The sequence below is a fragment of the Bactrocera tryoni genome, chromosome 4 (assembly GCF_016617805.1).
Source record: "Bactrocera tryoni isolate S06 chromosome 4, CSIRO_BtryS06_freeze2, whole genome shotgun sequence".
In the NCBI taxonomy this organism is placed as follows: domain Eukaryota; kingdom Metazoa; phylum Arthropoda; class Insecta; order Diptera; family Tephritidae; genus Bactrocera; species Bactrocera tryoni.
The window spans coordinates 39,353,321-39,378,768 of record NC_052502.1 but is presented as its reverse complement, the minus strand read 5'-3'; the positions used below and the strand labels follow the sequence as shown (position 1 = coordinate 39,378,768).

The window sequence follows — 25,448 nt, the reverse complement described above, 5'->3', positions numbered from 1 at the left end:
AGTATAGTTTAAAAAGTGCGACAAACCTTGTATATTATTTCCTTTAATTCTTTTTAGAGGAGAGAACCAAAACTAAAGTAAAGTTCCAGTTTACATTCCTTAATTTGTGGCAATGCTTCTATGTGGTGGAGGGATAGCTAGGTCATACCAAATTTAGCATTTAACCAGCTTCATTTCTTAAAATTTTGTATATTCGGTTCACCAGAGCACGTCGATTTCTTTTATATCCATTGGTCCCGAATCGGCGTTGAGAAAAACTGTGATGCCACATTACAGGATTTCATAGAAATAGAGAGAGTTGGGTACTATTATTTATACATATGTATATCGGAATATGTCCATACATACTTCAATACACTTCACAAATACAAATATGCCTTACAAGAACTCGATTTTAATCGCTCAGTTTTTATTTTAATACAAAAGTTTTAATTTTTCCTTAAACCTTACGATTTCAATACCGTTTCATGCAAATAAGGGTAGCCAGCTGAACAATTACTTTAATGTGTCGTAATTATCTAATTGCTTATATGTATGTATGTATGTATATATGAGCTCCGATAGCTCAAACGCGTGTAAAAAACTAGGTGCAACTCATTTCCACTCCGTTCGGTACAGTCTAAGTTTACCACGGTTTGGTGGATTTGACATCACACGGCCGTTACATTGAAATATTTGGCTTTTTTGAACATAAAAGCCAACATAACGATACGTGTGAGTGCAATATCCACAAATGCTTTGTATTCGCAGCATTAATCGAAGTTCCTAAATCCAATATCTCATATAGTATGAATACATTTATCGGCGTTTTTCCTGAAATTTATATATACCTATATAATATGCTGTACTGAAAGTTTAACGTGTATATACATATGTATATGTCTGAAATTATTTCAGGTATTTTGGCGCAAACAATAAGGCGAACAAAAGAATATAAATAGGGTGCGAAGTGGAACATGCGTAATACTTTTTATCGCTCTCACAGTACTCAAATGCTAACAGAGCAGTCGAGACTACGTTAAAACAAAAAAACAGACACATATACATATAACTTGTGGTTTGCTCTCCCAGATTTCTTGTGTCCGATGCTTAACTCAGCTTCCGCAAGCGCTCGTACAACATGTCGTATACGCAACTTGGCCTCGCTCTTGTCTGAAATAATGAAATCATTGACTACGCCAAGTGCGAATTCGCAGTTTTCAGTTTGACTACAACCACGTTATATGCTTCTTCGTCATGAACATCGGTGCACCGAAGTGCAATGTCAAATTAGCATAGACCAAAGATTGTGTATAAGTTATTGGTGATAGAAACAGTAAAACATTTGCTAATATAATCCTTCCTGTAAGAATGTGCATATATGGCAATTTCGAAACAACTTAAAAAATATATAGTAGTTATAAATATTATAGCCATTGTGATGAATGCAATAATCAAAAATGTGTTTGACCGATATCCAATTTAACTCTGCAGCTGAGTTTTTTAAGCTACAACATATTCTGTTGCATCCACATAGCACATATTTACATGGAGTCTCAGCGTTCGGTTTTGTATTAAATATGGAAGTACAATGCAACATAAGAAAAATGTCACTTCATGCCAATTAAGGTCAGTATGTGTGTCAATAATTGATTAACTTGAATGTGTTTTAGTTGATTGAAAATTCACCATCAATTCACTGTGCACACAAATATACGTTGCTACACATACACTGATGCACGTACAATGGAAATAGACGCAAATATATTTCTTTCTGCAATTTTATTTTCAAAGGCATACACACTTAATGGTGATATTCTCACCGCCAATAATTCATTTATCCGTTAAATACCGAGCTAAAACTCCAAGAAATCGTGGAAAAATAACGCATATGTTCCAATAAATTGTTCCTCAGAAGTTAAATTTGATAAAATGGAAATACAACGGTGTGGTGTGGTTTGTGGGCTTGTGGAGTCATCGGTCCATATTTCTTCAAAAATGATGCCGCTGAGAACGTAACCGTCAATGAAAACCGTATCGCGTTATGATAACCGACTGTTTGATACCTGAAATCGTGATATCGGCGAACAACAACCACGCCTACTTCAAATAAAGTACAATTTTAAATTCCATTTGATTATTTAATTTTCCAGTATACAAATCAGAAGCAGTTTATATAAATGCCTTAAGAGTATGCCACCTAATGACCAAAAATTGTGCAAATCCAACAAAACTGTTCAATTCCACTTAGACCCTGTAGTATTCTTCGCAAGTTCTCGCGCAGAAATTTTCGCGTTTTGTTTGTCGGCCGCAGATTCTGGGTTTTCTTGCTGTCTTAATAAATGGATCGAAAGTATTTCTCAACTTTTGGTCTTCGATTTTGAAACGTTATAAGCAGCGTTTTTATCATATTTGATGCCTTTGCAAGATCGACCGATTCCTTCTGAAGAAACACGCTGAGTGAATGAGTTAGAGTTAGAATATCACCCAGGCAAAAAATTCCAATTATAAACTGAAATTTGCACACGGCTGTGATAAGTATTGCTGATTTTCTCGCTGTTTCCTTATTTTTCCAGTTACTAATTTTTGTATGTTGGAAAGCTTGGAGGATAAACCGCGGAAAATTTCAAGTCCTCTATCAATCTGATTGGATTTATTAACAATCAAATCTGCATACGTTACTACAGTTTGTAACTTCAGTGGAATCTTAGCATTATTATTACATTCAGAAATGGAAAATTTTGTTTCTGAAATAAAATGACAAATTTCTGGATTATATTTCTGTTCCTTTATATTTTTTCAGAATAATAAATTTACTAATAAGTCATTTAGCTCTTGGGGGAGAAATTTTCCCCATTGCCCCACTGGTATATGTATATACAAAATTGCTTGAATTTCGATACTCTCGTGGACGTTTTACACCTTAAAGTATTTCCCAGGCTTTAATTCTTGCAAGCTGCAAGAGCATAAAATGTTCGGTTGCACCCAAACTCAGCCCTTCCTCACTTGTTTAATATAAAGTTATACCACCGTCTGATGTAACTGTAACTGCCCGATCTGTGATTATTGCAAATTTTTGGTTACACCCGACCTTAGGCCTTCCTTACTAATTCTGATTTCGGGATTAAAAATTAAATTTTAATTTTTTATTATTAAATTAAAAAACGAAAACACTCCAGCTCTGAAAGTATTCGACGCTGTACCCGCCGGGGGAAGCAGAGGAAGAGGAAGACCTCCACTCCGTTGGAAGGACCAGGTGGTGAAGGACCTGGCTACGCTTGGAATATCCAATTGGCGCCACGTAGCGAAAAGAAGAAACGACTGGCGCGCTGTTGTTAACTCGGCTATAATCGCGTAAGCGGTGTCTACGCCAATTAAGAAGAAGAAGAAATTAAAAAATTAACTTGTTAAATAAAATCTGTAATTCTTGATCTCAAACATCTTGTGTTAAAACTGTAACATAAAGTAACTCGATGAACAGAGACGTTACAATTATTAAAATTTCCACAGAAGATGGTATGGAAGGCCGCATGTGAGTCGGTAAAGAAATTAGAAAATGGGCGTGGCACGGCTACTTGGTGAAAGGTAGGTGGAATACTTTCTCTCACCAATTGAAACATTCAAGTATTTTATAATACCTACGCTTTCGGAAAGTTTTGTTGAAAGTACGTTTCCTACGATAAAACTTAACCACATAGCTTTGAAAAAACATGGATTTTGAAACTTTTAAAGCAATGTTCAAATAAGTTTTAGACAAATCGTTTTTTTTTTTTTTTGTTTGCTTTTAAATCCAAGTGAATAGTCACCGCGTCCACTGGTACTTATCCACAAGTACGTGTTCAGCATTTTGTACTTTGAAATAACTTTTGACCGAATGCTCAAACTTGTTGTAACATGCGTAAGTGAAACTAGAGTAGTATTTAGAAAGCATCTTAAGGACGAAAAAATTCATTTCGCCCTCAGGGACATGGCACAAGTTTGTCAACTTAAACACACGGAAATACTTGAAGTGTCGTCTCTCCTTTAATGAGAGAGAGAGTTCCTTAGCAATATGTAAATTCTTGACGTGTGTGTGCGATAACACACATTTTGGAATTCTAGCATAGTATATTTTTTTAAATAACAAAGCGACTAAGTTATAGCGAATGTTAGCATGCAAAACAACAAGAATTTTTAAATCTTATTGTTCCTGTCGTCATGCAAAAAGCTTGCATTTGTTCTTCGTTAAATACTGTTGCCGAATTGCCGAAATAGGAAGCAGCAAAAAAGTTTGAAGTATGGTGCAGCACCTTTTTCAAATTTCAGAATTGTATATATAGTTGTCGTGTGTGTTCACCCCACTTTTATGAAGTTGAAGAGAAAATGTTTTTGGGACAAAAATATATAGAAATCTTGATAGCAGCTTAATTTAATATTAATTACACTTCGTAGTGTAAACAGACAGAATTAGTGAAAAATAGGTATTTTTACATAAGATTTGCGGTTGCTCGTTGAAACACGCAAGCTTTAATTTTTATACCCTTGCAACCACCTAACAATTACACGTATGACCTAAAACTAAACGAGATAGATATAGGGTTATATATGTATATACATATATATAAAAAATCAGGGCAACGAGGAAAGTCCATATCTGGTTGACTGTCTGTCTGTCCGTCCGTCCGTCTATGCAAACTGTAACTTGAGTAAACATAGATGAGATAAGTATGTATTGTATGTATAGATGAAAATTGGTATGTGGGTTCCTTAGTACAAAATTTCGCCACTAACCGAAAACATATAAAGTGACATCACTATGCACTAAATTAAGATATAAAGCTGTAATTTTGGCAATTTTGAAAAAGTGGACGTGGCCCCGCCCTCTAAAAAGTTTTATGTACACATCTCCTAAGCCACTTAAGCGACAACAACCAAATTTGCTGATTACAAATCCTATAAGAACATCTACCGACAGTGTGAAAATGAAATCAGAGGATAACCAAGCTTACTCCCCATATAACGGAACTGTTACAAGAAACAAGAAACTACTAAAAGCGCGATACAATTTTAAATTCCACTTTATTCGTTCAGTTTCCAGTACACAAATCTAGAATCAATAAATATAACGGGATCAGTGGCGTAGCTACAATTCGGGCGCCCGGGGCCAAGGATATTCTGCTGCCCCCCTTTATCTACCTACCTACAAGTTTCATGAGATGATTCTGTGAAAGTGAATTTTTACAAAATATCTTCGATATTAAGTATATAAAATTCAGAAACAAGAAGCCACGCAAATTCTGAAGTTCCAAAATTCTCACAATATGGTTTTTGAATAAATTGATAGTAAATTTACAAGTTATCTTATTAAAAGCCATAGAAAAAACCCATTTTCGCCCTATATTTTGTACACTTTTGACACAATTTGCAGGAATTTTTGCCCGAATTGGAGTTTTTAATACCATTTTTGAAAATTTGGAGAAATAAAAGTATTTATTACATTCAAAATATAGGGTAACTGTGAGAGTGACACGACGCTAGACAAAGCTAGAAAAGTTCATCTTTAAGTTCTATCACTATTTTTAAGAAAGATATAAGACAAATTCAAAGACTGAAGAGTATTCGAATAAAAATTAATATTTTTCATTGTTATTCAGATTATTACATTGTGAGTGTACAACTCTTTAACTTTTGTAATAAATTTTTTAAAAAATTTATTGAAATATTTTTCTGAATATTAAAAAACAGCGAAGATCGTTTTGCCGCCCCCCAAGACGTTGCGCCCGGAGCGTTTCTGGCCACTTCCAAGTGAACGGCGATCAGAGAACTTTCCTCACTTGCGTGAACTTCTACTTATGATTCCATTCTTCAAATTAAATGCACAATCTAAATATTGTTTATTTATTTATTATAATAAAAAATATTGGGTATAATTTAAATTCATTTATATATTTATAAGAATAGAATCTGTTGAAAGTTTGAAATTTAAATTCAAAGTTGTAATACTCTAAAAGTTTAAAATTATTAAAAAGTTAAAAACAAGTTTATGTTAGTTTGTTTTTCCCTATATATTTTACTAAAATATTGCCTTTCCTTAGGTACTCTTCAGGCGTCAGTGCTGTCAATTACGTTCACAGTTTCCCTCAATTTAAAGAACTACAATTTTTAAAGAAAACCGCTCTATTTGGTTTTCAATTTATATTAAATTTGATTACGATCAAGTGTTTGTAAATTATATATTTTAATTGGTTATAAAAGATAAAATTCTTTAACTTTTTTAGAAGTCTTCCTCATTTTTCGTAAACAGCTGTATAAAAGGGTAATTTATTTTATATAGCAACATTTAATAGTCATGTAAAGAAAGATTCAACGAATTTATCAAACTATTCCGAAAACATATTCGTTTAGGATTAACTTGTACCTTAAGGTATATGTTGGAGACTAATTCATTCCATATTGTATCTTATAGAGAGTAATCCGGGTGTTGTATCTTTAAGGGTTACTTGGGGGTATATACCAATTTTAGAGTTTAAATTCATTGAATATCTTTAAAAAATATATATGTACTTCATTTAATACTTTTTACGAAGATTTCTACTTGTAACTAAAAATTTACCAAGATCTTCGAAAAGTCCTTGGCCTTTATGCACTTTATACATTTGTAAAGTAGTATTAAGTTTTTCAATTTTTGGAGTGATATATATTTTTTTTAAACTTATGTACATTGTCTATTGTAATTATGCTTTAATGATGCGTTCTTAAAGATTGATTTCAATATTAAGAACGCACAGAAATTGTATTATTTCACGACGAACGTACAAATGACTTCGAATCGACTAAACATAACTATTTTAAATTCTAGTTAACGACATTTTTTCCATTTCTTAAATTTCATTTTACAATTTTTGTAAAAAGTTGAACCGTACTGCTTACCAAACGCTTTCCCAAAATGTGAACTCAGGGTTGTTATCTACATTTCAAGTAGACCGATTTCTTTAGCCTTCCGTAAATCGATGTCCGGATTTAGTATCGAACGTAAACATAACAGCAAATATCATCCATTAGCCTTCCGCAATAGGGGTGTTCACATTTTCTTTAAATGGCTGTTGCTAACGTAGAAAAAAGTAACAGGCGAGTATAATATACATTAAACAAGTAAGGAAGAGCTAAGTTCGGGTGCAACAGAACATTTTACACTCTTGCAACTTGCAAGAATCAAACCAAAGGAAATACTTTAAGATGTAAAACCAATCATATAGAATAAAGTCAGCCGGATATTCGAAAATCCTGTTAATATCTAAAAATCCTGGTATAACCATCTTTTTGATTTTATCAATTTCTGGCGAATATGAATAAAATTTGCCGATTACATGGTACATATTTACAGCCATATTTTCAACAATCAGATGGAACGTCATTACCATTTTCGATTTGTTGATTCATCACATTCGTACATAGTAATATACATTCATTGCATATTCCTATTATATACATACCTAGGCAATAAGTTAATTTCCCTCAAATTGGCAACTGTTGCTTATTAGTAATTGAAATATAGTGAAAAACAGTAAAAGGAGCAAGCGGAATTTCCTTTCTAGTGCATTAACGTTAGCCGGCATTAAAAACGAGAATCCCGCTATCCGTGTGATGTATCAAGATTCTCTGACAATCCACAATTCACGGATGTACAAAACAAATGAAAGTCGAGAATATTAAAATAAAATTAATGTAAATTTACTGTATACTGAAACCACATTATGGATGCCACGTAATTAGTTCGTTAAATAAACATACAAAAGAGTTTGCCTTTTAGTTTTGTGTATGAGCGGCAGAACTTTTCCACCAGTAATGCTTAGTCAAAAAATGTTGCCCATTTGACCCTTTCTAGATATATGTACATACATACATACAGATGTTGACGACTAATTAAAACCCCACCCTTTTTGTAGGTGGCTGTTAAGTATAACAATAAACTGTTTCCCCCAAAAATCTGGCCTTGTTTGTGTTACTCTACTTGCTACTAAATTCGCTCAGTTTTGTAGTTGTGCAGTCGAAGTACTGTTAATTTTTTACCACATAGTACTTTTTAGAAGGTAAATAATTAGAAACAGTTGTTTAAAGAGACTAAATTACACACAGTACTAATTTTTAATAACAATATTGCTAATTTCTGGTAATTATTTGTTTCGAAGTTGTTGTTTAAAATATAATAAAATGTTTTTTTTTCAATCTTTGTAAGGGGGGACACGCAGCAACTGTACATCTAACCTACGTAGCTGCATTTTTGACCCTCGTCGGGCTGGAAAAACTTACAAAGAAATTGCAAAGCTGATCAAATGCTCAATAAAAATTGTTTTCAATGCCCTTGGCCATATACAGAATTTTAAACTATTTTCAATATAGCATGCAAAAAATAGCCGGAAATATGCCACAGAAATTGCCGCAGAATCATTACTATCTCCCGAAGTGATCCAAAAAAGAGTTCCACTGACATTCTACGAGAAATTGAAGTCGAATGTATTGTCCAAATATCCAAGAAAACAATTTGCCAACGCTTATTGGCTTTAGACCACAAATGAATGGAAGTATGCCGTTTGGAGCGATTAAACAAAAATTAGTCTCATAAGTGCTGATGGTTGAAGGTATGTTTGCCGACAAATCAATCAAGAATTTAATTTTCGCTAATATTTCGTGCATAGTTAAGTATGGCGGAAGATCTTGGTTTGGGGATGTTTTTGCTGAATTGGTGCTGGTCCGCTCAATAAGATTGATGGAATTTTAAATAAGGAGAAATACGTTGGCATCCTAAAGAATAGAATGTTTTCATGGGCTGAAGAAAATTTGCCTGAAATTCCAACAAGATAACCATCCAAAGCATACGAGTACGGCAAAGTTGACACAAAAGTTTTCTATGAAAATTTCATGAATTTTTTGTTTTAAAGTTTAAGTTTATCATATAATCGCCTTGTCCATACTCATTTTTTTGAAATTGAAGCAATACAAGTACATACATATGTCAGATATATGTATATCCGCCATTATAAGAGTAACTGGCATTCCTAATTAAAGGCGATGAGAGGTGTGTTAAGCCGACGCGGCATCCCTATACTCTGCATAAAATTCTCACTTAAATTCTAAAATTAGTAAAAAAGAAATAAAAGGCAAACGAATTAATTTATTTACAATACTTTCATTCATTTGTACAAGCATTAAATATCGCACGTCAAGAAGCTTTCAATTTTCTTCTTAACGCGCTCTTAAAATCGAAATTTTCAACCCCAGCGTTGCCGTCGCGTTTATTTTTGTAAGGATGTGCCATACAAAATCATATGACACTAATTTAGCGCTGCCGCTTTTATTTAGGGTCGGCAGTAAAGATAACAGTGCTTATCAGGTCTACCAGGTTAGGACAATTGTACTGTTAAAGACCTTACTCTCTTTACTCTACGGCTTGTCACAAAATTTTTGCCTTTCTGTTATAAAGGAGATTTTGGGACATGCGTACCTCCATGCACTCAAAATTAGTACATTGTGATATATGTATGTATGTATAAAGCTCTGAGAGATTTCCTCACTTAAAACAAATGAAAATCGTTTCGTGTGGCGCAGTTTTACGGATGCTACAGCCACAGCAACATCAACGGCATATCGCCCGCAAAGCGTCCACTGAGCGGGATGGCTGCATACTCTTTGTACGTGTATCGGGTTTAAAAATCAAAATGTGCATATCACCAATAAGTGTAAAGGCTACCTCTTTTCAGCACTGCCGAGTGAGCTAGTGATTTGGTGACCGAGTGCAGTAAATAGTGAGAAGAACAATCTCCTTTAGATAATATTTGTGTGCATGTAGAGCAAAGCACTTGTTCGTAACTACTGACCCATATATGTATGTATATGGTAGCTCATATGCACCGAAGTTATAGGACGTGCTTTGGATATTCTCTAATATTATTTATGTGTATGCGTTTAAAACGGAAGTGCATTGATTATGAAAATCTCTAGCTAAGGATTAATATTAGTAAAAAGTTCTCGGTCAATATTCTATAACCAAACAAAGAAAGACTGACAACATACATATATGAAATGTTCATAAATTACAAAGAAGTCAAGACAGGTCAAGTTCAAGGCAACTCAAAGAAAGAATGTAGCGCGATTTCATATTTGCGCTTAATTGCATACTCGAATTTAGCAGCTTCATGGTAAATACTATAACAATCTAATGCAATTATTTATTGAAGGAGTAAATGGATACATTTTTATAATATTCTGCGAAAACATACAAAGTGAATCGACAGTTCGTTGCAACTCACTACTGTGAAGTTGTAAGAGTTTGAATAAATAGATAAACATGAACATGAATTACTCAAAATTTTCAAAAAGAAAGTCGTACGTTTCACTTTATGCAGAAATTAATGTTTATTTTTGGATTTTAATAATCATTTTGAGTAAATTATTACTTTTTACTTAAATGCCATTACTCTATTTTACAAATATTCCAAACCATATCCCAAAATGATTCGGTTTAAAAACATTAAGATATTATTCTAAAAGAAAAAGTGTGAATTTTTACGCATAAAAAAAACTATTTTGGCAGAATTGATTGCTTGTAAACAATGAAAAATAAAAAAATTCTTTTGACGTTTGTTGGAAAGTTTTAAAATTAATTAAAACAAATCGATTTTGCCCTATTCGCCGATTTTGTGTAAATTATTTAACGCCCATTCACATTTAGAATCATGTGAAAAATAATAAGGACAGGCATGCATACAAACAAAACAAGAATAAAATTGGACACTGATTGGACAAGCAGTAAAATGGGTTCCCCAGTTTGAAACACGCGGCAGGAAGTCAAAAATAGCATTGTTTGTCAATAAAATATAAAGTGCTGTGTTAAGAAAAATCCATTTATTTCGTCAAAACTTATAAAATATGATTTGAATATTGATGTTGACCCTTCAACTAATCGCAAAGAACTTATAATGGTACATCTGAAGAGCCGAAGCACGAAAAAAGGGCCTATGTTGACCTTACAACAAAGGCTTAAGTTTGCTGAAGGACATGTTCATTGGCCTAAATAACAATGACGTAACATTTTCGGATTTAACGAAACAAAAGTTAACTTATTTAATTCTGATTGAGGTATTCATTATGTAAAAATACCGAATAATGCAGCCTATAACCCTAAGTATATTATGGTATGGGCTTCGTTTTCATACAATTGTCTGGGCTCTGAAGGCAACAGATTGTGTGGCCATACTACAAGAATTTATCTATAGAACGCTGAAGAAAATAGACCACATAGGTGAATATTTATGCAAGACAACGATCCTAAAAACACGGCTAAGTATACAAAAGATTGGTTTAGGGTCAATAATGGAGTGGCCACCGCAGTAACCGGATCTAAAATCCATTGAGAATTCGTGGAATACAGTGAAAACGTCGTTAAGAGAAAAGTGCCCAAGTAATAATGAAGAGCTTTTTCAACTTATTCAAAATTCATCGAATGCAATTCCGATTTTCGTCTGCCTAAACCTAATTGACTCTATGCCGAAGCGGTGTCGATAAATTTTAAACAACCATGGATTTTCAACAAAATATTAAACTACTTAGAAATTGATATTATCACAATTGAATGGAAACCAGTTACCATTTTTATTTAATATGGTACTTTTTATAATATAATATGTTAATAACTTATTAGTTTCCAACTTTAATTTATGGAGAATACCATTTAAGAAAAGATTTTATGACCTCCAAAAACCACACTGACTGCATTTTTCAACTTTTGAACGTTTCGTAAGGACATGATTACACTTAGGGGAGGGAATACCTCAAAACTATATTGACATTGTCGCGTTCCTGTTCAAAATCATCTTGGGGTTAAACAAAAGTCAAGGCATCGGACGCTCTTAGTCGTGTCTACGCAGTACATGTCAAAAGTTTTTATTGCTTTTGTATGCATATGTTATTACATAATGTTTTAGGTCCTACAAGCTTGATGAAACTTAAAATTTTCATTGATCGAGAACGTAATACTCAAAGAGAAATATGTAAATTTCGGTGACGCTTAGAAATTTATTGGGTCGAAACTACGAACGCGGCGTGGCACCACCCAGCTTTAGGTGAAGTCACATTTCTGCTGATTTACTCACCAGTTTCTATCATATTTCGTACATAATATTATTCTGACATTCCTAAGTAACATTACGAAACTGAAGTTAATAGGATCACGTTCTAGACCAACTTTATTCATAGTCAGAGTAGATGGTTTATATGGAAATCCGTTACAATTGATATCAGATGTAGGAATGTCAAATAAAGTACCAATGAGATAATTATTTTAATGATTCAATAACTAAAATTAGAGCTGGTCCAATGCTTGCAGCGCCTATGTCCTCACTGTCGGAAGAGCACGATAAAATTAGGATCGAAGTTGATTGTTCCGAAGATAAGAAGTTCTCAACGAACTGCAAAACTGTTCAAGTGGATAACATATGGTTATCATGAAAAACTTAGAAAAATTAAAACAAATCGGTCGACACATCTATTGAGAGCTTTTGGATGTACGTAGCTGGTCCACTTTCTACCATTAAATTCGGAAAAAATACGTTTTGGTAGTAAAGGACTATTTCAACAAATATCATAGGTATACAAAATTCCTTATCAATTTAATGAACTACATAGTAGGGAACGTATACATCAACAAGTGGCTAACGAGATATAATGTTCCAATGAAATTACATTCTGATCAGGGAAAGAACTTCGAACTACTGCTTTAAGACAAGCGCCCAACGCTAAGGACAATTGTTATAAATCTCGATTGGAATCGCCTGCGGTGCCTAAAGATTTTCGATTTAAGTTAATTTTTGGATCGAAATTGGCGAAGGTTGAACAATATCCATTTATGTGTGTCATAAATCCACGTCTCCGTACCGTTCTCAGCTACATTGTCTGACATCTTCTCTACATCAACCGCTACTCGACGTCGTTTTGGAAAAAGATTCAGGGCTTTTGGTACGAGCAGAGATAAAGAGATGACCAACTCTCCCATCACTTGAAACTGGGAGCGTAAAGATTTCGTCATTTGACTGGATCGGGTAGGTCTGACATTTAATTAAAGAAAACGGAAAGTTTATATGTATTTTTTATAATCGAGTTAACAACAGCGCGCTAATCGCCTTCTTCTCTTGATATCTCCAACGGAGTGGAGGTCTCCTTCTTCCTCTGCTTCCCCCGGCAGGTGCTCTTAATTTTCTGAATTATGTCAATGTCGTCGTATAACACGTACATTGTTCCATCGAATGCGATATTTGCCATTGCCAAAGCGCAAGGCACCATAAGTCATCCGCAGAACCATGAATACCAAATTCAGACATAGCGGCATAAAGGCTGCTCCTTTTCGCGCTGTCGAAAGCATCTTTAAAATCGACGAAGAGGTGATTTGTGTCGATCCTCTTTTCACAGGTCTTTTCCAAGATTTGACGCATGGTGAATATGATAAGGTCCAATCAGTTTGTTGACGGTGGGCTTTAATCTTTCACACCAAATACCTATCCCACGGTAGTTAGCGCAGATTGTGGGGTCTCCTTTTTGTGGATTTGGCAGAGCACGCTTAAATTCCAATTGTCGGACATGCTTTCATCCGACCATATTCTTGAAAGAAGCTGATGCATGCTCCTTATCAGTTCTTCGCCGCCGTGTTTGAATAGATGAGCAGTCAATCCATCGGCCGCCGCCGCTTTGTTGTTCTTCAGACGTGTAATTGCTATTCGAACTTCTTCATGGTCGGGCAATGGAACGTCTGCTCTATCTTTATCGATTGGGGAATCGGGTTCGTCATCTCCTGGTGTAATGCTTGCACTGTCATTCAGCAGGCTGGAGAAGTGTTTCCTCCATAATTTTAGTATACTCTGGGCATCGGTTACTAGCTCACCTTCTTAGGTTCTACAAGAGTATACTCCGGTCTTGAAACCTTCTGTTAATCGCCGCATTTTTTGTAGAATTTTCGATCATTACCCCTGTCGGCCAGCTTGGCAAGCTCTTCATACTCACGCATTTCGGCCTCTCTCTTTTTCTGTCTGCAAATGCGTCTCGCTTCCCTTTTCAACTCTCGGTACCTATCCCATCCCGCACGTGTTGTGGTCGATTGTAATGTTGCGAGGTAGGCAGTCTGTTTTCTCTCCGCTAAGACACGGCACTCCTCATCGTACCAGCTGCTCTTTTGCATTTTTCGAAAAAAATGGTCTCGCACAGAAACGGGTGCGTATCTTGGCTGCGACAAGATAGTGATCCGAGTCAATGTTAGGATCTCAGTGAGTACTCACGTCTAAAACACTGGAGACGTGTCTTCCATCTATCACAACATGATCGATCTGCTTGGTGGCTTTTCAATGTTGTCTCCGAGCAAGCTATCAGAGGTTATTGTATCCTGTTCATTGGTAGTGGTAACAAACAAGTTTAATTCACTTGATTCATTGTTGAAACTTCAAAAATCAGGTTCTTTAACATACCATAGAATAACAAAAAATATTTAAATAGTTACTCCATATATTAAGTGTTAGGTTTCTAATTTAAAGGCTCAAAAAAACGTATTTCGTTACATCGGGCTTAAATGCAAAATGTTATAAAAATTGCTAACTTTGAGAATGCAATTCAGTGCACATGTTCCTTGATCCTCTCCATGAGATAGATTTTGGAGACGACTCAAATCGGAGCATTGCTTAGACTAAAAAATCCGTGGAGCTAAAATCAAACCAGAAATTCAGCTAACAAACTTAAATTCGGTAGAATTTACAGTATGTCAGAACTTACTAAAAAGACCCATTTATATCCGCAATGCTCAGTGAGCATTTCTTTTTATAATTTTTTAACGGTGATGAAATGGATGAAATCGGATAGTAAGTACGCCTGCGTGCCTCCAAAGGTTCTGTAGAAATTACAAAAAGTGCAATAACTGTATAGTGAAAATATCAGAAGCATTAAATTTCACCTTCAAGTTACATACATATGTTATCACAGCAGACAGATACTCAATCAAATTTGGTGCATAACACCACCCTTTATATCTTTTTCGAATCATTTAAGTCTTCAGTATATTGCTAATTAAACTTATTAATTTAAAACATACTTATTGATTGATTTTTCTTCTTTCAGCAATGGAATCTAAACTAATTTGGATAATAGCAATATTTTATTCAACTCTTCAACATATCAGTTCCGCTTCATCACCCTGTAAGTCAATCTCATATACGTAAAGTATACATATTTAATAAATATTTATGACCACTTTTGGCGGACAATTTTATGTAGACATAACGAATCGTTACAGATATACTCGTACAAATATAAATACACTTATGTGGAGGAGTAATTTTGAAAAATTACACTAGGCTCACAACGAAGCAAAAAATTTAACAAACAAATAAATACATGTCATACTTTTTATACTCTTGCAACATGTTGCTAGAGAGTATAATAATTCTGTTCACCTAACGGTTGTTCGTATCACATAAAACTAATCGCGTTAGATGTAGGCTTATATAAATATAAATGATCAAGTTGAGAGACGAGTTCAAGTAGCCCTTCCTTACTTGTTATTGTTACTGTTTGCACTGAGTAAGCCTCTACAAGGATCTCAATTTTAGCCTGCGTCACTTTTAGGTTAGCTGAATATAAATAAATAAATATATATACATTTTGACAAAAAAAAAGCATCCGGAAAATGTAATTAAGTTCCCGTGGTAAATGATATTTCAAAAAAAGTATCAGCTTTTTAAGTCGGTACACCTCAGTGGATAGAGAGAGAAGTCAAGAGCGCTCGACATCTCTCGAGGGTCCATTCGAATGATTTTGGTGGATATTTCGAGTATGAAACCCGTTCTTACTTGACTCGTAGAGTACCGTAAACAGGTCTGTTTACACATGCTTCATCGTTTGAATTCCGATTCCACATTAATGGAGAGCATTATAACTGCTGATGAGATATGAGTTTGACTTGCAAACAAGTCAATAATCATCGGAATGAAAGAAAAACGAGCCGAAACCGACAAAAAAAAAATACCAAAGCCGTTCGAAAATCAAGGTGGTGCTTATTGCTTTTAAGATATTCGTGGTTTGGCACATCACGAGTTTGCTCCGAAAGAACAGACAGTCAATAAAGAGTATTTGGCCATATTGAGGCGTTTGCGTGAGAACATTCGTCGAAAACAGCCGGAATTTCGGGAGAACAAGTCATGGATTTTACACGATGATAATGCACCACCTTATCGATTGTGACCGAATTTAAACGCAATGAATACCATCTATAAACCACGTGACGCTACAGTGAACCCCATTTTAGTCGATCGAAGATAGGAATCAGGAAAGCAATATCCCTGAATTTCATATATACATATGTCTCAAACATTAACCGGTATTTACGGTAAAAAGTCGACTATAGGTACTGTGGTCCAAAATAACTTTTTAACCAAGTTACAGCTTGCACGGGCAGACAGATAGTCACCCGGATTGTAAATTCACATTAAAGATTTCATGCGCTCACATCTTTTCATAAGTACATTAGACTTTTAAAATATTATATATAAGAAATATAATTTTTAACTACAATTATTAACTTATAGTATAACAAATTTTGTATATCTTTATGACAGTGAAACGACCCCGAGCAGGAGATCCCTTTGACACATTTCCAAAAAATTTTTGGCAAGAATTCTCCTCCCCATTTACGGACACACCCGAAGATGAGGAGGCTGAAATAACGGAAACCACAACTCACGAACCGTTTCCTTTCTTTGCTGATCCATATACAACTGTAAACGTCAGTACGCAATTAAGTTCGAATGTACATCTACATTGTAGAGTCAACGACTTACAAGGAAAAACGGTAAGAAAAATTAATAATTATAAGACAATTGACTACATTGCCAAGAGTTACATTTTTTCTATTCATTAAATGTTAATTAAATTTCAAGGGCAAACCTCCATAAAAGAGTAATTTTACAGTATACCCGGAAATACCCAATATAAATACCCAACATACATATATTAAATATATGTTTTGTAGCTAGTTCTAACTTTCAAAATACATGCTCATAAATTTTGGAGACTATGTATAACAATTGCTTTGTGTGAAATATACGAGTAATATTAAGAAAACTCTTCTTTGAATTCTATCACTGGACAAATTACTTGCCTTATTTTCTAATGCAAACGCGTTATTACTCCCTATTCTAGTTTACAACTTCTTACTTGCAATTCATTCATACTTTACTCGGCTACACTCTCAACCTTGCTACTCCGGCAACTCTCAGATGGTTACTAACACATCGCCACACGAACATTCTACTCTTGTTTTCTGTCAATCGTGTTCGCCACACTGCCCTCCACCTAAGTCTGATCGTCCGATTAGTGGTATTAAACGCTGCCAGCAGTTTCAGATGAACTACTTCACTTTATTCCTAAGTCCTCTACTGGTTTGTATCCTGATCGTTGAGTCGTTTAAATTTGGGGTAAGGTTTGCACGGAAAAAAATTTTAATATCTTATTAAACGTATTGGCAGATAGTTTTTCGGAATTTCAACTTTTCATGTTTTAATGCAGTTTCCGTATTCCCAGTATCTATGATAATATACATATGTATATTGGTGGGTCAAAAGAATTTTTTTTCGCTCGGTACTCTGAAAAATATATTCTTACACACCTCCAAAAAACCCGCTCCAAGTATTAGCCCTTAATTGTAACAGGAAGGTCTTCATATTATCGTATAGAAAGATTCATGTCTCACTTCAAACTACTCCAAAAAATATTTCCTTTTATAGATTTTGTAGGAGATTTTTTTCGTAAATTCAACCGTTTAAAAGATATCAACGGTTGAAGTTTGACTAAATTTTCGTTTTTCTTTTGAATTTATAATTCATTGAACAAAAATTATTTTAAATTGCAAAACTCACGAGAAATGTCCAATTAGTAGCTACAATAAACTGTGGATCCAATCCCTGAAGTGAGAATCCGGAATGTCTGCAAAATACGCTTCAACAGCCGTTCTGTCATCTTCATTTGATGAAAAACGCTTACCACGCATAAATTTAAGTTCTGAAAACAAATGGAAGTTGCTGTGGCCAAATCTGGTGAATACGGTGTATGCTCAAACAATTTGAACTTTAATTCATGCATTTTAACCATTGTAAAAATGCTCTTGTGACGCGGTGCTTTGTCCTGATGAAAAAGGATTTTTTTCTTCGACAAACCGGATATTTTTCACGGTTTTTTTCCTTCAGCTCAGTTGGAATCTTAAATTTTACATTTTACAAGTATGCAACACGCAGCTTGGGAAAGTACACCGTTATTAAGGAAAATTGCTGTAAACTCTCAATATCCTAATGATATAAGAGAAATTATTAAATTAAAGGGAAAGCTACGACGTAAGTCAAACAGTTTGCCCAGCTGATAAATCTATTTTGAATAAAGTTTTTAAAGGTTTAAAAATTAAAGTTTCGCAAAATATCTACAAACATCAGAAACTCAAGTATATCCCATTAAAATAAATGCTGTAAGCTGGGCCAGAAATGATTCAAAAAAGCCGAAGTTTTTTCGGATTATTTTGCCAAAATATTCTCCCCATATGAAACACACGTAGATTATCCTACTGCTTCCAGTCAAGAAAGCGAAGAAATCTCAAGTTGCACAAGCAGTGAGCTAAGTAAGCAGATTAAAACTCTGAAAAACAAAAAATCTCCCGGTTACGACCTGATTACTGCCGAGGTCCTAAAACAGCTTCCTCAAATAATTATAGTAAAAATTACCAACATTATTAACGCGGCTTTTCATCTTCAATACGTGCCGATTTATTTGAAAATTGCTCAAGTTCTCATGATTCCAAAGCCAGGAAAACCAGGATATGATGTATCTTCTTACAGGCCCATATCACTTCTACCGATAATATCGAAGCTTTTTGAGAAAATTCTCATAAAACGTATCAATGAAATCATAGAACGAAATACCATAATTCCAGCGCATCCGTTTGTGGTTTGAGCCAACCAATCTACGATTGATCAAATCCACAGGATTACACACATTATTGAAAAGCCTTTGAGGAAAAAAAAATTCGGTTCTGCCGTGTTTTTGGATATTGCAAAAGCGAAACTGTTACTCATTTTACAGAAACAGCGTTATGACATCATAAAATCGTATTTATCAGATCGCTACTTTCGCGTTAAACAAGGAGAGAAAAATTATATTCTTATGGAAATAAAAGCAGGAGCTCCACAAGGCAGTGTGTTGGGCCCTCTTCTTTATATACTAACAACGCACGACCTGCCAGTAGACTACAATTATACAACAGCCACATTTGCAGATGATACCGCGTTGCTTGTTGTTGGTAGTAGTGAACACGAGTCCACTACTAAGAAACACAACTGCAAGAGAGCACTAAGCTCAATAAAAGACAAGCTCCAGCTAAACTTGATCTGGGTTCTCGGCCACAGGAACATTTTCGGTAACGAAAAAGCAGACGAGTTGGCAAAGGCAGGAGCTTTCCTCAATGAATCCAAGGCGGAGCTAATACCAAGCCCACTAGGATCGATAAAAGGAGAGATCAATAGACAATTTCAGCAAATTTCAAACAACAGGTGGAAAAACATTACAAAATGCGTCATAACTAAACAATTATGGCCAACATAAGACAGGAAAAGAACCAATGACTTATTAAATAGATCAAGAAAAAGTATTTACAGAATAACAGCTACCACAACAGGGCACTGACCATTTGGGGAACATGCGTCCAAAATGGGATTGCCCTACAACGACATCTGCCGTGGCTGCGGAGTAGCAGGGAACAAGGAAACAATCTTCCACTTCCTCTGCGAATGCCCAGCTCTAGCACAGATCCGACACAAAACACTCGGAATCCACCAAGCACCAAACCTTGAATGGATTTCCACCAAAAGCATATCGGACATAAGTAGTTTCATCGAAACCTCAAAATGGTTTGAGAGAGAAGGTGAAACGTAATAGCAGATACAGGAGGTTTTACGAATAGTGTATCAAAATGGCACATCAAGTGCTAATTGAGCCCGATAGGGATGCACTACTACCTACCACTACTAATCCAAAAGCTGTAAATAAAGTCTTACAATGGGCAAAGAAATGGCAGATAAAACTGAATGAATTGTTTTGACATACAGCACTTACCAATTTTCATAGACGGTGCACGAATGCCGTACTTTAATTCCGCTAAATACATAAGAATGATGCTTGACTCTACGCTACGGTGAGTTCACGTAAAAAACAAACGTCAAGTATTGGTTAATCGGTAACAGATCAGTGTTATTTTTCGAAAATAAGTTACTTACCTATAAAGAAATACTCCGACCGATATGGAGCTATGATGCACAACTCTGGGGATGTACTAACGCAAACAATAAGAAAGTCATCCAACAATTTGAAAACAAAGTATCAAGACTAAATAATTGTCAAAGAGCCTTGGTATTGTAGTTAGATGTGCTGATATAGAGCATGATCTAGGTGTAAACTCGATTAACGCAGAAATATTAAAAATGGCAACAACACATAGTGCTTGTAAATCATATTCAAGTTGCTTGTTAGTCCTTTCTTTTATTTGAACTGGTTGCAATGTATAAACTTTGAATAAATAAATTGAGTTTCTGTTTTTTGATAATATATAACCTTAAAACACAAAGATAATCGCATAAAGTAAGTATTGAGCTGATGAAATATTATTTACTATGAAGGTATCGTGGATGCGGCGCAAAGGTGATGAGTTGGCCCTGATCACATTCGGTCTTCACACGTACAGTGGTGACGCAAGGTATTCCTTGGAGTTCGAAGAGCCAAATGACTGGAAGCTTTCAATACAATATGCAAATGAACATGACGAAGGACCGTACGAGTGTCAAGTCTCTTCACATCCGCCTTTAGTATTGTTAGTATATTTAACTGTAATTGGTAAGTTGTAAAGAATTTTGCAAATTCACATATTCGCATTTTTGCATTTCTCTCTTTCGCTGTCTTTAGCACATTTATTATATTCTCTATTACTGTCAGGGGTATTTTGGCATTATTGTAACTTATATCACAATGATTAATGATTTTTTGACACAAAATGTTAGAAATATCCAAAAAGCTAAAATTTTAATTTGTGCACGTATTGCAATTACATACAAGCTACAGAACGTCCAACGTGATCAGTAATCAAATAATACGAATAACTCTCAGTTTTATACCCTTGCAACCGAGTTTCTTAACCTAACGGTTGATAACGATTTTTTCAAGGAGGATTTACCAAGTGCTATGATGACTGGAAAATTCGTTGGCATAAGTGTATTACAGCGGGAGAGGATTACTTTGAAGGAAATGAAATGGACAAAATTCACCTTTCATTTTGATCACAGTAGTATAAATGATCAGAATGACGAGAAAAGTTGATATCCGGTGGACTATCTGTCCGTTCGTCCGTGCAAGCTGTAACTTACTTACTTAACACTTAACTTAACGGAAATATTTTTTTGTTTAATCCAAATATTTTTTATACGCTATATATTGTATATTAAATTTAAAACGAAATTCGTTTCGTTCAGAAGAAACTTGGTAGATCATATGATGTATATATAGTATAATTGATCAGACTTATATACTGAGTGAATTTAGCCATTTCCGCCTGTCTGTAAGTCTGTCCAGCCTGCTGTATATACGCGAACTTGCCCCTCAAGTTTTAAGACATTCAACTACAATTTTGCTCCTCAAGAAGCTGTATAAGAAATAACTGCATTACATACTGATCAATCAAACTCAAGTCCCAAGACCTTCACGAAATTCGGCGTAAATTATTACCCAAGGCAACTCTGCAATCTGCAAATTGGTGTGATAGGACCACTATAGGATAGAACTTTATATAGGATATGGAAAACTTTTTTATTAGTTAGAGTCTTTTCTCGGAATTTTGCACAGATTATGATCAAGGTAGCACTATAACCTTAGCACAAGGTCTTGCAATTATAGAATACAACTGTCATTCAAAGTGATCAATCAAAATCAACATAATGATTTTTTATACCCTTTTATTTTGCAAAAGAGGGGTATTATAGGTATCAATTTTAAATAATTGTCTGATACTTACTTACACTTACACCGGTTTTGAAAATATTTTCTTTCTTTTCTTTGGTGCACTAATTAGTAAGTCAATCATATACTCCTATATCAATCTATGGGTTTTATATTTCTATTATGCACTGTACATACAAAAATGTCAGCTCTTGAATCTCTTCAGGTTACTCTTCGCCCCAAATGCGGAAATTTTGTGTGTTTTGATACCCATAGCGAAAATGAACCTCATTGATGAACAAAAATTTACTCGAAACATCAGATCTTCTTGGAACATTTCAAGAGCCCATAGAATGAAGCCATGTCTCTTGAGAAGGTCGAGCAGCTTCAGTTCTTGAATATGCTGTATTTTGTATGCATTCAATTTAAGATCTGGACGTAAAATCTGCCAAGTCGTTCCACACGTCAGTCCGACTTGCTGCAAACGGCGCCGAAGTATTTAAATAATTTCAAAATTTTGATACTTTAATGAGATTAATGGCACTAAATATGAGTGTAGTAAGTCCAGACAAAAACTGTTATTCGGAATATATTGGTTGAGTTTATATCACTTACATATATCTCTTTTGAGTTAATTAGTTTGCTAAGATATCTTAACAAAATGAACTGAACGTATAGTATTGGACATAGTAGTATAGTTTACGATCGAAAGTAAATAGTATTGGACTACGAATTACTATATACTACATATGTATAACGATTTTCGTTATTCGTTATAATCAGTGTGTGAGTACTTTATTTATAAATTTGTTTGAGAATATAATTACGAGAGCCAAAGGTTAATGCAACAAGCTGAAGCCTTTATCTGCCCTAATACATATGTATATCTTATATAGTGACTATTGACTTGTCAGCTTTTTTACTACCTACTACTTTAAACCTAAATCTCAGTGGTTTAGCGTTGAATATTTAAGGAGTTGCTGTAGGATTTGGTTTTAACCTCAAGTATCTGAAAAAGTTGTTTCATTTGATGACTCAATCTATTTACACACAATGCTTTCGATCCTAAAGAAATAAAATCCAAACATTTCTATCACTTGGCAGTTCCTCATGTGGAAATACTCGATGAACGAGATTCAGCCACTCCTGAGAAGTATTATAAAGCTGGAAGTACCATTGAACTAAAATGTGTAATTTCGAAAATACCGCAGCCGTCATCGTACATCACTTGGCAGCATGGTAAGCGAATGCTGAACTATGACACCAGTCGGGGAGGAATCAGGTAATCGATAAAATTATCTAATCAAACTTATCCCCTAACTTATACTTGTATTTTACTGTACCATAGCGTAAAGACTGACATGCTTCCTGGAAGAGCATTGAGCCGTCTTTATATTGCCAACGCAAATCGACAGGACACTGGAAACTATACTTGCATGCTTGGCAACGATATTTCAGGAACCGTCATGGTTCACGTCCTAAATGGTATATGCCTAACCCGCTTTTTTCATTTATAAAAACTTAAATTGTATTATTTACATGCCAGGCGAAGAGCCAGCCGCAATGCAACATGCATCAGGAGCTAAGTTGTGCTCTCCGATTTCGATTGTGATAGTTACAATGATGGCATCAAAGATTTGTCTACGATGACAACACTAATACGAACTATTTGACACTAACACCAACACCACTTGTCCAAATCTGCATTTTTCATGTCCGCATAATAAAGGGTTGTTTTAGAATATAAATAAAAATAGGTGCATATTACAAATAAATGAATAGGATATGAACCCAACCATTTTTACAATACACAATAGAATAAACATGTATATATAAATGTTCATAAATTATTGAAAGGAGTAAAGATGTATGTTAAGACTTAAACTTTTTCATGCATACTTAAACTCATTGTATTATAATTGAATTTTTTTCATTTTTATACAAATATTTAAATACATAGAAATTTATATTTATAACAATTTGCAATGATCAAAAATGTCTGGAAATTAACACATTTTCGGAAACGTCGATCCTTAGTGAAACTAATGTACCAAGAATATTGCGAACTGAAAAGTCTTTCAAAATTTTATTAAACGAAACCATAAATTAGGTTCTAAGAAAATGATAAACTTCCAAATGCAAATCAAACCATTATTCATATTTGGTATCCTTTAAATGTCCTAACCTGGACATTTGTCAACTAAATATTCACATATTAGCTTAAACCAAGTCCGCTACTAGTGAGAATGACGTCAAAGATGTCATGAGTAGTTCAGTTAATAACACTAAATTCTATATTGTTAAAATAAATAATAAGAAATTTTCAAAGCTTTTCAAGTCTTTATTAAATGTGTCGTGGCATTTCAAAACTAATTTTAGTATTTACTGTCCTTGAAACACAGTGATATTTAAGCTTCGAATTTTGTGTAAAATTTAGATAAATTTAACACTTGTTTTAAATCTATAATTTCAGAACTTAAAACTATTAAATCGTTATCAACATCATCTAGGATGCAGTGTTGATATTACATAATATGTACGAATTGAAATAAAAACGAGAGGATTATTTTATAACCAAAGAACAATTTACACAATTCAAAGCGAAGAAAACCTTTTACATCAATTAGCTGAAGTAAATACAAAATATTCAATTTAAAATTGTAAAACGATCATCTAAGACGACGTCAAATGCGAGAATTTGTTAATAATATCAGAGAAAGTTATGCATAAATACATTATATAAATACAAGAATATCTCTGAGGCTAAAACACGTGAACGAGCCAAATTTAAAAAAAAAATTAAGAAAAAAATCGAGTGAGATAATGAAACAATACTTATAGAGAAATAAAGAAAGCATACAATTAACTGGAGATCAAAATAAAAATAAGTAACATATGTACTCGTATTTATTTAAGCAACATTGTTACATTTTTTTACTCATGCTACATCCATAAATGTGTCGTTAATGAAAATCAATCATCTTTACATACAAACGTAAATACATACATACAAGAGTAGATGTGTGTATACATATGTATATCGATAGCAAATCTTGCGAAACTTTTCCGCGATAGCAACTTTAAATTACATAATAAAACGAATTGTATTTTTTTTTTCAAAATAGATTCAAATTTCGACATTTCAAATTCAAAACAATTTGTTGCTTCATACGAGGTATGACAATTAAGTAATGAGACTGATTCCATAAAAACCGTATATTTAAAAATTATTCTACAACTCTGCCATCGCCTTCAAAGTAGTCCCCTTGGGCAGCTATACAGCGATTCCAGCGCGTTTTCCATGCTTCGTAACATTTCTGGAACGCTTCGACTGGGATGTCCGCGAGAACCCTCGTCATGGCCGCCTGGACGTCCGTAATCGACTCAAAATGGGTTCCTTTGACCACCGATTTTGTTTTAGGAAACAAAAAAAAGTC

General features: G+C 34.4%; 1 protein-coding gene across 7 annotated transcripts; it reads left to right on the top strand.

Annotated features, from left to right (window-relative positions):
* The first annotated feature begins 1,200 nt into the window (after nt 1-1,200).
* Nucleotides 1,201-24,905, top strand: LOC120774715 (fibroblast growth factor receptor 1-A). Of its 7 annotated transcripts, none has more exons than XM_040104459.1 (7): nt 1,201-1,608; nt 15,109-15,186; nt 16,605-16,837; nt 20,703-20,916; nt 23,116-23,293; nt 23,360-23,496; nt 23,558-24,905. In XM_040104459.1, the coding sequence occupies exons 2-7, from the start codon at nt 15,111-15,113 to the stop codon at nt 23,659-23,661; spliced, it is 942 nt and encodes a 313-aa protein (XP_039960393.1). In that variant the 5' UTR covers nt 1,201-1,608; nt 15,109-15,110; the 3' UTR covers nt 23,662-24,905. The 7 variants fall into 7 exon arrangements, with proteins under 7 accessions (XP_039960393.1, XP_039960398.1, XP_039960397.1 ...); XM_040104464.1 differs by lacking the exon at nt 1,201-1,608 and adding an exon at nt 9,571-9,647; XM_040104463.1 differs by lacking the exon at nt 1,201-1,608 and adding an exon at nt 9,577-9,725.
* The last annotated feature ends 543 nt before the right edge of the window (nt 24,906-25,448 follow it).

What these genes read in the sequence shown, in the direction of transcription:
- LOC120774715 (XM_040104458.1), top strand. An exon ending in AGTATATTTAACTGTAATTG is followed by an intron (nt 20,917 to 23,115) that starts GTAAGTTGTAAA and finishes ATCACTTGGCAG; the next exon opens with TTCCTCATGTGGAAATACTC. An exon ending in CATGGTTCACGTCCTAAATG is followed by an intron (nt 23,497 to 23,557) that starts GTATATGCCTAA and finishes TTTACATGCCAG; the next exon opens with GCGAAGAGCCAGCCGCAATG.